Source organism: Tribolium madens, unplaced genomic scaffold, assembly GCF_015345945.1.
Source record: "Tribolium madens isolate multiple individuals breed KSU strain unplaced genomic scaffold, Tmad_KSU_1.1 Scaffold_11;HRSCAF=98;Tcas5.2_LG3b, whole genome shotgun sequence".
Classification (NCBI taxonomy): Eukaryota; Metazoa; Arthropoda; class Insecta; order Coleoptera; family Tenebrionidae; genus Tribolium; species Tribolium madens.
The window spans coordinates 5,093,966-5,116,251 of NW_025400975.1; the positions used below are offsets into that span (position 1 = coordinate 5,093,966).

The window sequence follows — 22,286 nt, forward strand, 5'->3', positions numbered from 1 at the left end:
AATCTACATTTTAATTTTATGCTTTTGTTATATCTAAATTTAATTTCTATATTTTTAATAATTTTTATTTTTTTGAACTTTTAAGTAGAGTATAAGGTAGATATGATTTAATCTTATATCTATATTTTTCGTGCATTTTTGTCAACTTTCATCTTTTCTGTTGTAAATTTCTCGGTTTTTAAATTCTTCAAAGATAGAATTTCTATACCTAATTACAAATATACACAAAATATGTGTCAGTATAAAAAAAATATAAAAAACAATTAAGAAACGAGTTCGGTTTTTCAATCAAAGTAACTTTTACAATAATGTTATTATTCATTATACAGTATGTTCCTGGATTGAGTTTACAAGAGAAAAAAAAATATCCTCGATTTTAAGCCAGAACTGCAAAAGAAAACCATTTTTTACTTTACCTGAAACGAGCAAATCTGTAATTAAAACTTCATTATTCTGATTTAGTGAAAAGAAATGTTAATTTTTCTCTTTATTTTAGACTTAGAATAATTAAAGAGTGGAAGTTGCAAAGGAGCTAAGTACCAAATTTTCACTTCTCGAGATATTAACTTGACGATAGTGGTATGTGCCATGCTGCTTGTCCCTTCAAAAACGCCATGTGCTTTCTCAGTTTTTAAGCCTGTCATTTTCATTAAAAGATGAGGCTATCAGTATATTCACCAAGTGAATTTGAAGAAGTTTTTATTAAATAACTCAAAAACAGCATTTTGACATTTAGCTCCTTTGTTTGTAACTTCCTCTCTTCACTTTTTCTATGATTTTTAAGTCTAAAATCAAAAAAAAAACTTTTATTTCTACTGAGTTAGAATAATGAAGTTCTAAATACAGATTTGCTCGTTTCAGGTAAAGCAAAAAATGTTACCTAATCCTTTGCAGTTTTGGCGTAAAATCAAAGATTTTTTTTCCTCTTGTAAACCCAATTCAGAGACATACTGTATTTCCAATTCTCAGCTGAATCCATTTGCCTCACTCCGTTCGGCAAAATGAACGTTCAGCTTCGCCACATAAACAATCACTTTTACTCCTAATAAGATAATCTACAATTAATATAAAATTAGTTACTCGTTTTAAATATTCTAAATACATGAATTATAAAAATAGTAATTATTTTGACAAGTTTTCCATAATTAACTCAAAGTTAATAAAATAGTTTTTTAACATATTTCTTACAAATGAAACATGGTTTTGAACAACAACTGTTAAAATATAAACTCAAGAAATGCCCTCAGAATCGAGTTAAACGACATCTATTTAAAAACCATTTTTTTTATTATGTTTTGATTACTAGAAAAATTTAAGAAAAACGTGTTAAGGAAAATAAAACTAAAGCTAAACTAAAAATTCAAGAACCTACAAGACAAGACTATAAGAGTTATAATAATATATTGCTTGTCTCGAAAACCAACACTCTTGTAAATCAATACAAAAAATGTAATTTTATACCTTATAGTAACCGTTTTTTAACAGGTCTTGTAAGCTTTCTATTTATAAAGTTTTGTTTTTTTGAAAATTTTGCTTGCAAGAGTTTGCAGTTGCATTCTGTGGAATGCACTAATCTTTTGCCCATATTGAATTTCTCCACCCATCATCAGTCGACCCCATCGCCCGGCCGTCCAACCTCCGATCCCTAAAGTCGCATGCAATTAAAAAACAATTGGTTATTGCTGATGGTAGATTCGAGCGTACGCTTGGTAATTATTGCTTTTGGTTAAAACAAACACGAACGGAGGTAACACGCCGGTTTCATAACATAATGAGTGTGATGGGTCCCTATCGGGCCAAGTCGTGCGGCTGGCCGGGTCGTGAGAGTGATAGCTGTCAGAAGAGAGAGCCGCCGGCGCTCCACCGAAGGGAGGTGAGGGACCTCACGAGGGCTCTCCGTTGGAGGGTCGTGACCTGGACTATCGCGGACGACCTGTGTGGCACGCGAGCTATACCAACAAACCACCACCCGCCCAGAGATGGTAAAAAATATCAATACCACTACCAAAATTCAACTCTTGTTGTCCTTTTGCTATACAGGGTGTTTGTGGATTGCGAGCAAATATTTTAACCACTAAGAGAATTTGTTATGAAAAGTCGAATTGAAGACCAAACAAATTCCGTATGCAAATTTTATTTTTGCAATTTCCCCCCTATGATTTTCACGAGCCGTTCAGTGTGTCTGTCCTTGTTAGTTGGAATTAAAAATATCAATGAAAATAAATTGCATTGAATGTTGACCGTGAAAGTTTTTGTACAGAAAAAAGGAAACTTTTTGTCCAAAAAAATTATCACTTGTTTCCACGTGTCGTTAGTCGTTAATGCGCTTTCGAGTGAATTGTGCACATCGATTTGAAATTAAATTGTCAATCAAGTCATTATGGCCAACTACTCAAACGCCAAATTAACTAGTGTACGGACATTACTTCCAAGACCGATTTTCACTAAATGTTTGGGCAGAAATCATTGAAGATCACCAAATTGGACCCCACATATTACCTCAACGTTTAACTAGTGCCGTTTATCTGGATTTTTTGGAGGTTCACATGAAACAATTTGTGAATTAGTGTACGCAGCTCAAATTTATACCTTCGAAGGGCTGTGTGTGCGAACGCAGGCTTCCCTAGCCCGAAGAGTACAAGAAGTGTGCATTGCCAACGAATGATCACATTTCGAGCAATTTTTTATAAAAGCAAGTATTGACCCACTAACATTGACACTGATCTACCCTAATGTAGCGATAATTTTTTTGTCTTTACGCTGTTTACGTTCCAAAATTGTTTCTTATGAATGATTGTAAACATCGTATTAAGACATAGGCGGGGACGGGTTTTCAGCCTCATTTTATTTTTAATTTTAACTCAGAAATGACGTGCTTTCGACAAAAGTTGGAATAATGAAAGTTGTTTCTTTTAAAGAGTCCTATTAGTGGTTAAAATATTTACTCGCAATCCTCAAACACCCTGTATACTTTTTAAGAGGAAGTACTAAATCAGCAGTTTGTCACAAAATATAATCTATAACCACTTTTTATCCAAAAACGTCGGTGCTTCCTTGTGTTGTTATAAGCAAATATTGTTTTTTTGATGTTTTTATCCTTAACTTTATTTTAATGCATATAGCGCTTTCTCAAAAAATCTACCTTGCTCTCGATTTTGGCTTTGAACTCGTTTCGGTCCGCTCTCCCGAAATTCGTCGTGATTGCGCCATGCACCTTCACCGAAGAAAGTGAATGAACCATTCCATAACAGCTTTGACAGCGGACGGGCTCCACAGGTTTGTCCGGCTTTTAAAAAATGTATCAACAGGTGCCCCCATAACTTTCGACTGCGATCTCGCTGACACCATAAATATATGCATCGGTGTCATGATTGTCGGCCACTTAATAACTCTCGTAAACAAACCAAGGAATGAAAAAGAAGAAACTGTGGTGAATCTTGGCTTGGAACACGAAACTAGAGCGAACGAGAACTTATTGTGGAAGAAAACGTGTGTTGGAGGTTTGTTTGGGTTAGATGAGATGATTGATTTGACGTTATCAGGGGTGACCTTGATCTTTAATTCTTGGAGTTAAACAATTCAGAAAGAAAAGTGGAGATTGGCTGGAAAAAGGATGCATGCGAAGTGTCTGCACTTGTTGATAGTAACAACAGAGATAAAAATAAAGGAAAACAAATAAATAATTTGTGGAATGTGGTCTAGATTAAGCTGAGCAATTGGACCAAAAAATAAGATTACAACATCAAATTTTATAAACTTATCTTAAAATTTATCAAACAATTTTTTTTTCAAACAATTTAAAAACCTCTTTAGAGTATAATGTAAATTTCAAATCTAATAATTTTTTAACTTTGTTAAAAGAAAGGAATAGGAATAGAAAAAGTGGTTATAAACCAAGCGATAAATTTCAAAATTATTATTTTTTATTGTTTTATTGTTTGTTTTTTTAACTTAACAAAAGATTTGTACAATAATAATACATTTCACTCATAATCCTCAAATTTGCTTGTTAATCTTCTCACGTCTTCCATTCTTTTACTCCTAATCCTCTTCGTCCAGTACACTTTCTCTTCCTCTTCCAGTTCTACATTCCACATTTTTTTCTACCTCTTACATCTAGTATTTATTTGCATTAATATCTTTCCTTTTATTTGAATCTTCTCTGTGGTTCTTCTTTCTAATTTTTGTTTGTTTGTCAAACTTTCCACTTTTTCTCGTAAGTTACTCGTGTCTTTCATAATATTGTCTTCTACTTTCTATTTCATAAACCACGTCCGCACTTTTAATTTCCTTCCTTGTTTTTTTCCTCAAACTTTATCCCTTATTTCGATGCTTCTACTCCTCTTTTATCGTTTTTTACTTCTTCTAGCAACTAGCACTTTCCCTAGCATTTTCATGTCTAGTCTTACACTCTCTCCAGTACCTCTCCTGTATTGCTTTTAACTTCTTTAGTGCATTTTATCACCATATCTGTCTCAGAACATTTCATCTATACTAAACATAAGTTTTCTTTTATCTACGACAAAACTGAACGTTTCTTTCTCCCCATTCCTATTCTACCTCTTTTATTTTCTTTCCTCATTTCAAATTCTTCCTATCATATCCAGTATTTATTCGCAATGTCTTCTTTCCAAATCTGAATTTTGCAATAATAGCAATGTCATTCTTTTTTATATCTCTTCTGAAACGACTCATTCTTTTTGATCCTTCTTTCTTATGTTTCCCTCATTATGATGTCAAAGCTTAAGTAACCGGTCTTCTTCTTTCCTCAACCTTTTCAATTTTTTTTTGCTTATCCGTTTCTGTTATAATATTATCTTTTATTTTCTTTTCCATAATCCACTTCTTCACTTCTTCATTATCTCGCATTTCGTTCCTGTCATTTTTTTTTAATTTTGGAAATCTCCTAGTTTTACTCTACCTTCCTTTGCTTCTTCTATCACTGTACAGGGTGAATAGAAAGTATGGAACCAAGCGGCTTTTGTAAGTTATATATTTTCAGAAAATAATACATAATATAAATTAAAGTAATATAAAAAAATGTGATTGTATTTTGCGAACTAAATTTTGTTTTATTTTTGTTTTTTAAATATTCGTATTAAGTAGATAGTTGTAATTCTTAAATCATAACCTTAATGAGAAAAATGGTTTTATAGTGGATTGCCATTTAAAGAAAATATTTTTTTTGTAGAACTCAAAAACAAAAAAAAATCGAAAAATTATATTCTTGATAAAACTTCACATTTTGATAGTAATTTATTATTCAATTATTTTTTCTAAAAACTTAATAGTTTGAGCAAAAAACACTTAGTTCCATACTTTTTATTCACCTGATATATGTATAACTTTCTAACACTCATCTCCAGCACCTCTCCTATATTGCTTCTAACTTTTTCAATTCTAGGATCAACAAATTTTTCAAAAAATATTTCAAAATTTTGCAAAATGAATCGTGTCTCGAGCCCCGTCTGGTGTTACATCAAACCCACGAAAAAAGTTTAAAACTCAAGTAACATGTCTGGCATCGCCTCGAACCGTTAAAAATAGTTTTGACACTCCCCAAATTTATTGTGTGAAATATTATGTAGTGCACGTTTGAAAAATGCGACTTTAAGATCGTTAATTACTGCGTACCGCCGTAAGTGTCTCGGTGTCGCTGTAGTCGCGCCACTCGCAGACAAATGACCGCAGGAATAATTTATGAATCGTCCTGAAATAACTGAAACGAGGGCTGCTCCTCGTTTTTTCCTTGACACAAACGTCGATCAAAACCGGTAGTTGCGCCATTATGAATTATGAAACAGGAAGAGGAATGTAGGAGAGCAGCGAGGAATTTTTCAGCGATGGCGATATGGGACGTAAAAGGAGATGTTCACATGTACTTCATTGAATACGTCCCGTTTTTGCCAAGAAGATGGCCACGCTGATACGTGGGAAAGCTAATTCTTAACAAATTCAAAATTCCAATCGACAAATGCATTTTTTTAATTTATTTGTGAACGAGTGTCATAAAACCTCGAGATCGTAAATCTTGACCCAGAAGTTAAAAAATTCTGACACTTTTTTGTCGAAGGAAAAAACTTGTACTTTAATTGCACTGGCGATCATAATCAAAAAGGGGCTACTCTACGGAATACATAATTACGGAATAAATTAGCTTTAATTAGACGAAATTTATCTACGTTGCGTACGCACAAATAATTTTACTCCTCGTTTGTAAGAAACTCATTTTACAATTGATTAGACACGTGCGCAGTTGAATGAAATTTAAAAAATCAATTAACAAAATAAAATCTTCTAATTATATTAATTAGTTAAGATTTTGTCAACACTTTGCAATCTGGAGCTCTCACTTATACAAAATTAATGCTAATTTAATTAATTGTTAATCCTCTTCTTCTCTAATTTCACAATTAAAAAATATGAGTAATGTCAATTTGCATTCCCTGACAAATGTCCACCAGTTTAGATAATTATTAATCACATACCTTGCTAGTTTATTAATTTTTTTCTCATTAATGTTTATGCAGCTCCAGGAATTTATTTTGAGTTTTAAGGCTGTTGCTTAATGTAAATTTAACTCGCATTTGATGTAGTACTTCCACAGCTCCAGGACTAATAATATATTGCTTATTACCTCCTTAAGTAAAGCTTTAACAAATTCTACAACGAGTGCAATTAAAAAAATATGCTAAATATATTTTTGACTGCTGGCTATTAATAAATGCTCCAAATAATTTGTCAAGCTTCATAAGATTAATTGAGAAAGCTTTGTTAATAGCGCTAATTAATTAAAAATTATTATTGATTGTATAGTTGAATTTTTTCACACGTATCTTATCACAATATAAGTTTAACTTAATTATAAAAATTAGTAGTTGCTTTATCTTAATTAATCATGTCTCTAAATGATGTAAATAACCAGTTAATCAACAACAGATGACAAAATGGAATAATGCAAAAATAGTAAAAACTTGTGCTTTTTTGTATTTGTTTTCTTCTGTTACTTTCTTTTACTTGTTTATACTTTGTGTGTTGAGTTTGTTTTTGACAACTTTTTTGTTTTTGTTATTTTTGTCTTTTATTTTCTGTTGATTTCTTTTTGATTTTTTTCGACAAAAATAAATCTGTATTTAATTCTTTTTCTTTAATTGATATTTTTAGTTTTGGGCCACTTCTTGATACAGAATTCTTCAACTAGAAAAAAAAACATTTTTATTTCTTACGTGCAAAACCCAATCAGGTCAATCGATAAATCATTCCTGCGCATTCCTAATAAATCAAGAAAATTATTGTTTAATTAACATCGCATTCCTGTCTCGTGTCCGGTCAGGATAAAATTCCTGTGTTGCGAATATCCGTCAAAAATCACTTCCTTTCGGGTGCACGTGGTGGCAAGACTGTAGAAATCCCCCCATATCACAAGATAACTGAATTTTTCAGATTTTAATTGCTAATTAAAGATTTGCGATCTGTGTTTTGAAATCGCGATTGGGGAGATTAGAATATTAGTGTAACTGTTTCGTTGTCTCTATTAGACGGTGATGGACGGGGCGATGATTAATTCGTGATGTAGTAATTGCTTCGTCGAGTTGTATTACAAGCGATTTAATGATTCAATTTGTTAACGCGACTATAAAACTCCATTTGACATTACTATTATCATTACGAGAGGACTTTTTCTTACTGATTCAATTACGCAGATGGCGAAGTTAATTGTCTTGAAAGAGACATTGTGTAAGCTGGGTGAACAAGGAGGTAATAAAGTGCTTCAGGCGGCAAATAGAAATTGCAAACGAGAGAAATGGCTATTGAAATAGAAATTGCTACAAATTAATCAAAACAAACAGGAAGGTATTTCTGAAACCGTTGGAGAAAATTTTATTCAGTTGAATCACAAAAGAATGAGTTATATGTACGCAATTTTACCATAACTGAATGCTTATGCTCTCTGTTCTTATTATGATTTTTTTCAAAATGTATTTTTTTGCATTTTTACAACGTGTTTTTTTCTAAATCTCTTGAACTTCTAAGGTCAATTTTTAGTAGATTTAGGGACCCGAAGCGTATATCAGCTAATAATTCCAAAACTATTATCAATAATTGACCTGTGTTTAAAAGACAAAAGATTCTTCAGAACATTTTATTCGTAAATACGTAGGGTGTTTTAGAACTCGCGCCTCAGAGAAAAAAATGAGATAAGATACCAAGAACAAGGAAAAATTCTATCTATAAAAATTTCAAAATTATGGAGGTTTAAATTTTCCACTTCAAACATATTTATTTCTGTAAGAAAAATTATTTTACAGCAAGTTATTAGAAGAGAAAATAACTATGTTTAACGTTATTTGTGGCTTTCATGGGCAAAATTTTTGTTCTTTCATTGAATAATTATGAAAAAACATATAAAGTCTGTTTTTTTTTTACTTAAATTTATTGGAAACGAATAGTTCGCAAGCAGGAAGTTAGAAAAAGGACCCGTTGAAATGTAGACGCAATTTGTAATGCAGGTTTGCTAAACATTTTCAATTTTTAGCAAGAAATTGACAAGAATACAAAATAAACATGAATGAGAAAAAACCTCGGAAAGAAAGCAAATAAATTAGTGTCTTGTGCATCGTTTTTGAGGAACGAGTTGAAAAAGTAACAATTTTGAAACTAAAGCTGAAAAAGAATTTATAAAATTCATCAACCTTGAGCTCATTTCAATAAATTACACAAAATGTATTGCCAATCATAATAACACCTACTTGTATCTTTTGCTAAATAACTTTTTTCTGTATATACATCCTTTTCTTTAAAGTTTTTGTAGCAAGAACCTCATTTTTGTCCACAACCTTGTACTTACTTGCGGTTTCTATCAAAATTATAAGCACTGAATTCTGTCTTTAGACCTTAGGTAATGATTTCTGTCCTCAGGTATTCAATTATACCGCTTTCAAAGACCAAGTAGGCACACAAGATTCATAACAGTCAAACTTTTGACAACATCTCAATTTGAAAACATAACCATAATTTTTTAACAAAATTTCTAGAGACAAAAACAAAAAGCAAACAAAATTTGTGGCTATAGAGACAAGCTGCTACCAATTTTTTCACCAAAATTTTGAATAAAAAACAGACAGAAATAAAAAAGATCAAATGTCAAAATTTCCTGTTGGTACCTTATGTTACTCCGAATTTTTCTTTGAAACGCGAATTTTGAAACACCCTCTATAGTTTCAACATCAGAGGTAAAGTTTCATCGAAATTTACACAATAAAAAAATTATAAACAACCTTTCTTTTTTATTTAAACTTGCATTTATAATGTGTCTAAGTAAAAAAACGTTAATTTAGTCTGCAAATTTTTTTTAAACATAAAATTTCATCACATTGGACTAAAATTTTATTTGTTATTAATATCTGCCTAATTTTTTTTCAATTTTAGTACAGAAAGCCAACCCTTTTAAAATTTTTCAAACGGCAACGTGTAATAGAAATTGTACTCAACTAAAAAGTCTTAAATCACGTCAATCAAGAGAAAGGTTAAGCCTCCTATTACGGACACTTCCCTATACGGAAATCTATGCCTTTATGAACACTTTAGTTTTATAGGAAAAGTCTTGGTATTTCATGTGGAAGAGCTAAATTACCAAAGCTCTGATTTTCTTTTGATAAAGGAAAGAAAGTAGGAATAGGAAACAATACATGTTGAATTATTGTTCAAAACACATAAAAATAAATTTAGTTGACAAGATTTAGAAAAGAGATAATTGAAAAGTTTATTATTGCGGTTTTCCGGAGTAGATAGTAAAATTTTTTCAACTGATCAATTTATCCATTGTTGAATTGCTTTTGGCGAAAATCTCTCACAAAGTAAATGTCGAAAAAAACAAAAAGTTGATCTATCTTGATGCGTGTTCCGCGGCAAATTACGCAATTACTGGATGCAGCTGTGCCTATATTAATTATTTCCCAATTTTCAATCCACCTGCCCGCTATCTCTGGAGAAATATGGTTGATATACATACAACGGTCGGGGTGACGTCCCGCTGTTTTACACATGTTCCAATTCGGAACACCAGCGATTCGTTATTTTGACACCGGCGGCGAAAAAACCCCTGATTTATGCATATATTCGTGGCGGTATCAGGAATGTCACGCCGATGAGGTTATTGTCCCATTCGGGAGATTAAATATTTGACCCAAAAATGACATAATTTAAATATATTCGGCAAATATTCACAGGGGTCACGTGCTGGCCTTGCAATGATGAAATCATTCTTTAAAAAGACTGCAGGATATAAATTATGATTGGAAGTGGAAGAATACGTTTTATGGTGGTGATAAGGCGACGATAATTTGTTTAACTCTACTAAACTGCCTTTCCTTAAACAAATTTATTTTTTACAAAACTTTATCGAAGACTACTGCAGTATTGCCACCAAATTTAAATAAATTTAAATTTTTTTATGATCGCGAAAAATTTAAATTTTATCAGTAGCGAGCTTGCAAGATTTATTGGTGCTAATTTTCAGTTTTCATGGTATTTCCGCTAATTGAAAGATAATTTCATTTCTGTTAATTAAAATTCCACAAGCTAAATATATTTTCATTTAATTTTAACTACGTGGAGTTTCATAAATGTCACTTTATGAATTTTATGTCACAAAAAAACGGATGTGTTAATGGATTATCAAAAAATCCAATTTAAGATATTAAACACCAATTCTATACATTATGAAATTTACAAAAAAAACACGTTTAAATAAATTGTAACCCCAAGTGAGTAAACAATTTTGAAAAATGAAGAATATAATAAGAATATAATAAGTTGTAATAGATAAAAATGTTTGAGGATGTTTTATTTGTTTCCGAAATACCTAAAGCTGAAAAATTTGAAAAATATTCAGTATTTTCTTGGCAGTTGATATACGACATTAACAATGTAAGAAAAGAAGTTCTACTGATACTGATAATTTTGATCAACGTGGCCTATGACTAAGTTGGCAATATTGAATAATATAGAGACGGAAGAAGATACCATGCTTTGAAATAAATTTCTAATCAAAGTAACCTGTGACTTTAAAATCAAGTTGGCAACACTTAATTATTTGTGATATTAAATTGTGTCAGGGGACGGTCATGACAGCAGCCCCCTTCGGAAATGAATGACATTTTATTATTAAACTATGACGTTTATTTGATAGTTTATGTTGGAAACTTAACTTTAAAGTCAAAAATCACTTTGATCAGAAATGTATATAAGCATAGTATAAAAATTTTTGTCTCATGTGTTGCCAACTTAAATTCAAAATCACATGGTAAATCTTTTTTAAACTTGTTTTATTTCATAATTTCTCCACAAAAAAATGTTTTCATTTTTTATTTGACAAAATTGGTTTAAAAAATATAAATTATCAATAATTACTTTGTTTACTCAGCTGATTGTGAAATTTTGCGACTTTCAAAATATTGAAAGTAAAGTACAAGTAACAAAAAATTCAGTACACTAGAAAAATATTCCTTTCGTCATATCTTATACATTGGTATGTATTATTTTAAGACATAAAGGGATTATGACAGGTTTTTAGCTTTCGATGTTCATTTGACAAGTTTATCAATGTATAAAGAAAAAAATTGAAGAAAAGAAACACAAACAAAACCGTTGAAAGAGTTCGGAGCTCAACACCCACCAGCTCGATATCTTCAGGAAACAACTTCGGTCAAATTGATAAACCCAAGCATCCGTATGAAACACGTTACATAATAAAAACAGTTCTCATTTAAAACCAAGATCTGCTTCTTTCCCCAGTTATCACAATTTGTAAATAGCCGTTATCAGAAATCGGTCAAACAAATATTAACCTGGTTGTATGTATTTATTAATAAAAATTTTGGCGAAAATGCACAACAGCAAACAATGAACAATAAATAATGAAATAATGGGTGGCGATAAGCGTGTCGCATAAATTTTATCCAAATGCCGTTGCGTTAAATTTAATGTGGATTTCAACTGTTTTGTGTACAAATTGCATTAAATGCAATCGTCTCGGCAGACGGAAATGCGACCAAGTGCATTATATGCGAGAGAATCTGCGTTAATTCACTCGCTGGAATTACTAACTTGTACAGTTGTAGATTGTATCGGAAGGAAATCGCGCTTGGGGCTCCTCGAAATTCATTATTTAGGGCTTGGTGCACAAAGGCACGCGATCTAGACCAAAACGACACATATTTTAGACCGTTTTATACGCAGAGAGGTTTTGATTAGATCTACATCGGCAGATAAAACAGCAACAAGTGCTAAGAAGCGAAATAAAAATAAAATTAATGACATTTTTAGTTTCACAAACAAGAATGATTTGTTTTTTTCACCATGAGTTCTTATGCAAGATTCTTAAAATAACTCAAATTTGAAAATATTGAGTATTGCCTAAACTTACTTCTTTTTTCAAAAAGTAAATATTTAAGAAATAATGATCATTCTGGGCTTTGTTAATAAATGTATTAAATTTTTTAGCACATCCGGGGTTGCCGGAAATCCTATCAAATTTAATTTTTCAAATGGAACACCTATGTTTTTTTCCTCCAAACAATAATAATTGACATAAAAAATATTGTAAACCACTATTTATTACATTTTGCGCAACACAATGCAATCAAAAAACATCTTCAATCTTAGAATTTTATAAGGAAATTGGTCGCGTAGCCAGATTTTTAATTTTAAAGGAAAGGTGTGTTTAATTTTTAATTGTTGGTTTGAGAAATCTAATTTGTCAGTTGATGAGCGAGTTCACTTATGGAAACTCTTGGATTTTCTTCGGCTGATAACAAAACATTCAGATTTCTATTTTCTTGTTCTTCACAAAGAACCACAGGTTTTTTATTTTTAAGAAGCGAACCTATTCGTCTCAATTGTTTTTCAATTCGACTAAATTTCCAACGATTTGGGTGAACTATATTTGAGTATTTTTGTCTATACTTCCGCTCTATTTTTATTGCACTTAAAAAACACTTCAAGCTGATCTACCAATTCGTCGTAATTTATATGATCCATTATTAAAGATCTCAATAAGATTTATTGACAAATTAGGCTTTGTCAAACTAACAATTAAACGGTATCCAAGCATATTGCTTTTTGCATGAATACCTTGACAAGTAAAATCCGCCTACGTTGCAAAATTTGCAATAAAATTCAAAAATTTAAATTGTTTTCTGAGTGCATTATGTAAAGTAAAATGTAATAAATAGTGGTTTACCGTATTTTTCATGCCAATTACATATTATTGTTTCGAGCAAAAAAACATAGGTCTTCCATTTGAAAAACTAAATTTAGTAGAATTTACGGTTACACCGGATATGCCAAAAAAAATGATGCATTTACTAAGAAAACGAGGAATGAAAAGTATTATATGAAAATTTAGATTTAAAAAAAATAATAAGTTTAAGTGTTATCGGCCGGGGCGACTTGGACCGAACACCCTGTATACACTTTTGTTTTCCCTACCTTAATTTATTTGTTTATTGCTTTAAAACAATTTTTAAATAATAAACACACAATTTGAACATGACAATTCCTGATGACAACTTAAAATAAGTGTCAAATTAAAAAAAAAACAATGCACTGAAGAGGTGTTGGATTAAATTTTGTGTGACATACATGTATCAGTTAAGAATAGCACCGCACTCGCCCTACGGGCTCGTAAAATAAACCTTTCCTTTTTCCTTGCGTGACTTTTTGTACCATAAATAACTATTACTAATGGTAACCTACAATTTTTATTTAAAAATTTCAGTTTTTGTATGAATAGATTTACTTAGATCTGAAAAACTTGATTTGTGCTAATGTTCTTTAAAATACATAGTTACTTTAATGTGTACAATTTTTTACATAATGTAACTAAATAAAATTATTATGGCTGCAATAACAATCTTATTTAAAGAAATAAGAAAAGCTGAAAAACATGATCTTTTGATAACAACTTCCACCGACATGTTTGTAAATTACTACTGGTAGCACTTAAAGTTCGTAACTCGTTATTTAGTTAAATTTAAGTTAATGTAGCCAAGAAAGTGTAAAATTAGTTGCAGTATAATTCCACTTTCCTCGTAAACCGCGACAAATAACTCTTTGTTCCTTTCGACTGAAGCAATTTTTTCAAAAACAGTAGCTTGCATTAACTAAATCGAAAGCCACGAACGCTGTTAATAAAGTGCGAACTGAAATATCAAGGTTCGCAATGCAGGCAATGCATAAAAACACAAATACCGAGTAGTTAACGTAATCTTCTTAAACTATTCTCCTTGGAAAACATCCTTAATCCCGGCTTATATTCCTGGTCGTTTCTTCACACTCGTCCTCACCTAATTAGGTTATATCTTGCGGATATCACGTGACCACGTGTATTGTTTCGGTGGGACCGTTACCGCCTCCTTTTTGGTCCGAATATCCGATAACCGAAAAGTCACGACTCAGAGATACGAGAAAATTGTATATTGCGAGTGAATGCTATTGACCTTTTCATATAGATTAACAGGTAAACCGATTAAAGTCGAGCACTGGTCTCATGTCGGCATTTCACATGAGAGAATATACCCACACACGCTCTGAGACAGGAAACTGTTTTAAAACTGATTAAATCTTTTTTCCCGTTCGATCGAGTCCGGTCCTGGAGTTGGAGATATTTCAAAAACATCTCCATTTCCGAGACCACCTAGTGTTCCCTTCTTTCGGACAGATGTTAGACGAGATAACGAATATTTAGGAGAAATATAGAGTGCCGTGACAATTGACGTAGCGTGCGGTGGTCTAATCCAAGCTACCTGGATGTGTCAAGTAGCGTGTGTCTTTTGTTCAACGACAATAGAAACGTTGACAGCAGGCCACTAGACGCCCCGAAAAATTTTTCGCAATCCAAGTGTCAACGAAATGAAAATGTTCACATTAATTGGTCCGGTTCATGATGAGTGTCGTTAAGTAATCAGACGCTTCCAAATATGGCTGATAAGAATGCGAGACGAGCGCAGCCTACTTTGTCATAAAACTTTGTAATTGAGGCAATTTAAATCGCGCGAAAAAATCGCGAGATTTTTCCGAAAAATTTTCTTGATTGGACAGATGTAAGAGGCGAGTGTTGTGAATGCCAAAGAGGCAGCTTCGCCTTATTAGTGTTAGTGGCTTTTCAAAAACTGATTATACAGCGCACTAACTTACCGGCCACGACTCAAATGGAGTTATACATCTATTGGTTTGAATTAACATCGGTTTTTTGATTAAAATGCCTCCCAAGAGAGGCTTTTTGCTCTCTAGAGACTCGCTGTACAGAGACATCCAACAGCGATTTGTTGCGAGAAGGCCGTGAAATATTTTTATGTTTTCTCTACGCCTACCTGTTTTCCAGTAGCTCGCCTCATTAGAGTAGGCGGCGAAGAGATACCGAATTTTCGAGTAACTGTTTCTGGAAAAACAGGTGTGGCTCGATGCGAATCGAATCGGTGCCAAATCCGGACGATATGCCGGCCTAGCGGCTCTAATAAGAGGAGCAGCGAGGTGAAATAATTTTTAATTATAATATAAGTCCGCCACCCCATTATCTGTCATTTGATTCAGTTAATCCGACAATTTACAATTTAAGTCGGGCGCCGTTGCTTCTTTGTGTAATCTGCCCCAACATCAATCATTCACAGAGGCGAAATTACATAGGATCTAAGCAGATGGCTTCCCAGATAATCTTCATAAAATTCATGAGCTTTTGTATTGTTATTAAAATATTACCTGTTGCGTTTCTAATAACAGTTAATTGCACGCCACATCGCGGGAAATCGAGACGAGGAAATCATCGCTCAAAAACGGACGGATTTAAATGCTAATTTTTAAGAAGGAAATTGGCGCCGTTTCGGTGGGTGGCCGATGTACAAACCAAAACAAAGACAATAATTTCGATTTTTTATTGAATTTTGCGGCCTGACGTGAGTACCAGCTTATCGAAAAATCAGACGAGTCATGCCAACATTCGAATATTAAATGGAGATGCAAATTTTTGGTGTTTCGAAAAACAAGTTTATTAACTGTCATGACGTCTTCAGTTTTTTGCATATTTTTTAAACGCAGATGAATTAAAAAGTGCACAAGAAAGTGCAAAATAACAAATGAATCGCAATCTATATGTATACGGTGAGCGGCAAAATTATGAAATAATCTTATCAAAACGGAAAATATTTTGTTTTGGCATAAAAGCTTGAACTGGTCAAATTTCTTTCAACTTGATTTAAAAATTTACACTTTTTGGTTTGTTGATATTAAAACTTAAGTACGTTTTTCACTTTTTGTAAGTATGTTTTTTTTTGCAAAAACTTTGGTATGTAATATACCTACTTATCTATATTGTCATTTCGACAATTAAAAGATCTATCAAAATAGCTAAAAAAAGGAGTTTCTATTAAAAAAATGTCGATGACGTCATTACTCAAAAACCAGAAAAGTGTAAAATTATAAACCAAAACAAAATATTTTCAGTTTTAATAAGATTATTCCATAATTTTGCTGCTCAGTGTATTTTCAAATGTATTAAACTGTTAAATACTGGTAAATAACGATTTTTCGCTTAAAAATAATTATAAATACATACATATTTTACAAAACGTTAAAATTAAATTTTACCGATGTAACAGAAAGTGTTAAATCAGCTCCGAGTTCCGAGTGAGTTAATTCAAAAAGACGATAACGCATTTTTATAACAGAATTCATCAAAAGCGATAAGTAAATTAGTGCTTCGAAAACTACAGAAAAAAATACCAGTGCTTTAAATCATAGAAAAATGCAAAAAAAATTAATAGCATAAGTACAATTTACAATGTGTTCCGTATTTAAAATAATACGAAAACAATTGAAGATCCAAACATTTGCAAATAGAAGAAAACCTCTAAAATTAATCTTCAAATACGAGTATCTACCTACTTTTAGAAGTTTTGTAGTACTTAGAATAAAGTCATAATTATTACTTATTAAGTTATTAGTATTTTCATTTTTTGATATTAGAGCTTAAATAATCCAAGATATGCCTACGACAGCAAAAAGAGACAGACTTCCTAAACGAATAATAAAAACTAATTTTGTGTTTTGTCAGCCCCAGAGAAAAATGGTAAGGTAAGATACCAAGAACATGGAAAAATGTTAAAAAAATTCTGTCTATAAAAATTTTGAAATTATGTTTAAATTTTACAAGTTTTTTTGCTACAAGCTATTAGAAGAGAAAACAAGGAAACTCCATCCTAAATTGTAATTCTGTTTAATGTTATTTGTGGCTTTTATTGGCATTATTTTTACTTTTAGTAAATAATTATAAAAAAACATATACAATATCATCAGTGTCATATTTTTTTATAATTATACTTAAAAAAATTAAATACATATTTTGTTTGATAATAGTTGGACATGGAAAAACTATTTCACTCCAAATGTGTAAATAATAATCAAAAATTTAAAAATACAATGCGTTAGAAGTACCTATTGAACAAATACGCGAGCGCATCAGAACAAAATTATTACATATTTTCAAAAATAGGAAAAAGAAATATGTCAACACAATTAGAAAAAGATTTTTTTGATGATCTAATGGAGGTAGGATAACGTTCCACATAGACGGAATTTGGGTATTTGAATAGCCATATCGTCATTTTTGTGTCATATAAAATATATTTTATTGAAAAATTAAAGCGGCGTTTTTTTACAACACTCTATGTATCACTAGAAGTTACAATGGTAATGTTAGCTTGTTTAAAAACAAAGAAATGTTACTAGTCGCCAATAAGTTGATTTATTTTGCATTTTTTTCATTATTTAGTACTTAGAAAATCCTTTCATTAGTGACACGTTAAATAATATAGTTTAAATCCTTTTAGTTGAAGATTCAACATTTTTTCATGGCCAAGTGAGAACAAAAATCAAAGATAATTTTTTGTTAAAAATGTATTATAATAATTTGTTACAAATATATATTCTTTAGATAAGAAAAAAACAAGCTTTTTAAAAATGACAAATTTATTTTATTACTTCTACACAAACAAATGAAAAAATTTGTAAACTACATTATTAAATTCTACGTAAAAAAGTGCCTGAATAATATCTTTATTTCAAATACCAGGTGAATTAAAAGTATGGAACCAAACGTTTTTCGCTTAAACTATTTAATTTTTGGAAAAACTAATTGATGAATGATAAAGTACTATAAAAATGTGATGTTTTATTAAGAATAAAATTTTTCGAAATTTTCTTTTGTTTTTGAGTTCCACAAAAAAAAATTTTTTTTCAAATAGCAACCCACTATAAAACCATTTTTCTCATGAAAGTTATGATCTAAGGATTACAACTATCTACTTTATAGTTAATTTAAAAAATTTTTTTTTTACATAAATTACAATTTTGACAAAAAAATCGCATAATTTATAAACAAAATAAAATTTCGTACTCAAAATACTATCACATTTTTTATATTACTTTAATTTATATAAATTATTATTTTCTAGAAGCAAATGATTAAAAAAAAAAACCGCTTGGTTCCATACTTTATATTCACCCTGTATGTGTCTTCCATAATAAGGAAGATATGATTTTTTTAGATTTCGCTAAAATGGCAATTTTTGTCTATAAGTCGAAAACTAAAGAGGAGGTTTTAATCAATATTAATTTCTCAAAAAATGAGCTCCAGAATGTATTACTCGTTTTTGGCTAAACCTCTTAGTTTCGGACATTCCCTATTCGGACATCCAAAATGCAGCACCCTGTACAGTAAACTTAAAAAATAATGTCACTAACGAAAATCTACAGCTTTGTATTTTGTAAAAAACTTTTGAGAAACGGAAAAACTCTAAACAGAAAATGTAGTTCAAATTACAAAAGATTATTTTACAAATGTATAACATAATCGTAGCCTACTATCCCTACTGTCAAGTTGTTTATGTTTTTAAATAATGTGTATATGGAATCAAACTTGCATTTTTTTACTTGTCCCGCCAGCAGGTGCTGTCTGCTGCGTTGGCTGATAACAATATAACAGTGATAACTGTTCCAAATATAACCAAATTAACTTTCCAGTCTATTTTTATTTTGGCACACTTAAACCTCGTTTTAGTTTTTTTTGCTTTAGAAAAATAAACCTTACATTCTTTCGGTCAATTTCGCACAATACGAATCGGCATCCTCGTTCCGAGAAGCCGACCATCCGATTGTCAAAATCCCGTCACAGTGACATCCATTGTGCCATAATCCATCCGGGCCCTCGACCTTGAATCCGTCCCTGTCTCGCAGTTCGCCTAGTAACAAATCAGCCTTTATCTTGACTAATATGTTAATCGCAGAGACAGGGTGTCCATAGAGTTGAAAACTTGACCCCGAAAGAGAGTATCTCGAACAGACAGATCGCGGTGACCCCAGACGAGTAAAACAAACAACGCTATCACTGCTCACAGCCGCCTTGGTCCACAATGCATCACATAGTTTCAACATCGAAATTTTCGAACACCGAGCCGCTTTCGAAGCCACCCAGTATAGTAAATTTTAATTAATATTGGAGGTTCCCACGCTGGAAATGGCGACAAATTTCAATTAGTTATGACAGTGGATGTTAATTATTTTCGTGAGACGTCCGGTTTATGGCCACGAAGATACTTGACAGAAATTAAAATTCAGTAGCCGGCGGTTTAGTGTTTCTCATCAAAGCTTTTTTCGGTGTTTTAAATTCGAATAAATTTCCTATTCTACGACTGCTGGAGATGTAGAGTGACGCAACTGTCAAATTTCACGTTTCAACGCCATATGTCATGCATGATTTGCATTTTTTTTTTACTAATTGCACCGTTACCAAGCCTTTTAGGGCCAATACTAATTTGGATTAATTGACTTTTGCTTTTTCGTTTAGATAAAAATTAATTAGGAAAATTTGTGATTCACACAGGTGACATTTCTAAAAAGTAAATAAAAGTTGGCGCTAAAAACTCAACAATCTGTTTTTAAAAACTCGATTAAGCTATTACATAAAATATTTAAATTCGTGACCACAAATAATATGTTTTATCAAAAACAGTTTAAATTAAACTTATAAATATTTATTAGAACGCAGTGAGAATAGTAGTGAATTATAATGTTAAATTATAGCCTTATTGCATGTCTTATTTTATTCCAAGTGAAAACTTGTGTAAAACTACAAGAATTCGTATGGTGAAAACAGGCAAAACCAGTATCAATTGAAGATAAATAATAAAATTCGCCTTAAAGAGGATTATTTCACCTTCTTTGACCACAAAAGAAACACACAAAAGGCAGAATGTAAAATCTTGACAAATTTGCTTTCTAATGTTGTGTTCACAACAGACAATAGGCAAACCCTCCTATAGAGAGGACATGTTCACTCTCACCGGGGTTGGTTGTGAATCAAATTTGGCCTCAAATGTTTTCAAAAATAAAAAAATTATTGTAAACAAGAAAACAATAGTAACAACAATCAACAATAATAAGAAAATAAGTCATAGTGGAATATTTTATGATTAGGGATAAAAATAAAACCATAAAATAAAAAAAACTTAAAATTTCAAAAATCAAGATTAGGAGGATATAGGCTTGTATTTAAAATATTGTAATATGCAATAAAAATAGTTTATTCCATATTTTATAGACGTTTAAGCCAATTACGGTTAATTTTAAGTACTCATAAAAATAATTTATTGGTTAGTAAAAAATTAAAATTGTTTGATTTTATTAACAGTAAAATATTAATTTTGAACAAAACACTGGTTCATAGTGTTTTAGATCAAGTTTTTTTAAGTTGGACAAGCTGTTGTTCAATTTTTGAGCAGAGTGGCCTGTTGCTTTGAAATTAAGTTGAAAACATTGATCATTTTGATCAAAAATTCACTTTACCATTTGTGACATGATAAAAATTAAAGAAATAACAGTAAGGTTCCTGGTTGGATTCCGAAATATTTCACCATCGACCTTCAACTGTTTTTAAATCCATTGGTACCATCATCACAAACCCATAACTTTGGGTAATTAATCACGACCTTCTACCTGTTAATAATAGAGTCAAGTTTGCTACTTGAAAAAACTGATTTTATAAAAAAAAAAACAATTTTTGATTCGATACGTCCATGGCCTGCTTCCTCAAACCGCTCTTAAAAATCCCATCACATATGACATAAATATTAAAATCGAAGTTGGCTCATTTACGCTCCATAAATGGAATCATTCCTAATTTGTACAGATCAAGTTGTTTTTTGAGACAAATGTCAAAATAGTTTTTGTTCCATCATGGACGACTAGATTTAATGAGGTTGTAATTGTAGGTACGTCTTAACGAGAAACAATTTCATTTCATGAATGAAAAACTCACTCTCCGAGACCGGTTTAAACAAATATAGAATAAAAGGTAGTAAGAATGTCAAAAAAGTAAACATAAAACTGAAATAAGGATCAAGTATTTGTTGACACTGTGGCTTGCGTCGGCTGCGGTTGCGGTAACTCCGTTTAGAAGAGTGCTTAAAAATCAGATAAAAGTTGACAATTTTTAGTGTAGTTTCAATGTTTTTTAACTTTTACGGTACTCCCCGTCGGGCGGGCTTTAAATTTTCCACCCTGGGAAAGCTCAGAGCCTCCTATGACTTACCCAATGCATCCCGGGCGTGTGAGAAGCTCTTTCTTCAAACACTCCCATCTGCAGTGACGGCAGACCCGGTGACGTTTCGTACTTTTCTGAAGCTTCTTCCGTCACTGCGCCTTCAACAACCCCCACAGATCACAACCCTCAACTCACTATGGCCACTGTCACCATCAACCACCGGTTAAAAAAAAACAATGTCACATCACAAGATACGTCACTGGTAATTCAATTGTTTCCGCACACCCGTTACCGACTTAGTGCCGTAAACAAACACTTGTATAAAAAAATCGTTGCGCATGTCACTCGATTTACAACACTATTATTACAACGTCCAAGTGTGCGTGTGTAATAGCGTTACACACTTATTTTGAGCGTCCGCGCACTCAGACGGATCGCAGGCGGCTGGTTTCATGCGCATGTGAGAAGGCGAAGAGTATAGACCACGCCTATGGGATAAAGGTGGGGTTAGCGGGAGTGGAAGGGGTGGTGCTGTCCTATAAGAGAACGCTTCATATTTGTTTATGTTGGAGACAAATGCAAGGGGTGTCATTGTCATGGGGGTCTAAGGGTAAAGTATTTGGAGTGGTAATTATAGCGGAAGCAAGCTTGATGAGTTCATTTGTTTGCGGTTTCATGAATGAAGTTGTAG

The 22,286-nt window shown here is 31.9% G+C and overlaps 1 protein-coding gene across 3 annotated transcripts in view; it reads right to left on the reverse strand.

Moving 5' to 3' along the window:
- The window catches only part of LOC123005605 (LIM/homeobox protein Lhx9-like), an 89,750-nt gene extending 67,723 nt beyond the window's left edge, over positions 1-22,027 (reverse strand). For all 3 annotated transcript variants that reach the window (XM_044399435.1, XM_044399446.1, XM_044399428.1), the window contains exon 1: positions 21,644-22,027. In XM_044399435.1, the coding sequence (XP_044255370.1) occupies positions 21,644-21,691 (48 nt within the window). In that variant the 5' untranslated portion in view covers positions 21,692-22,027. The remainder of the gene's footprint in view (positions 1-21,643) is intronic.
- Positions 22,028-22,286: the final 259 nt, after the last annotated feature.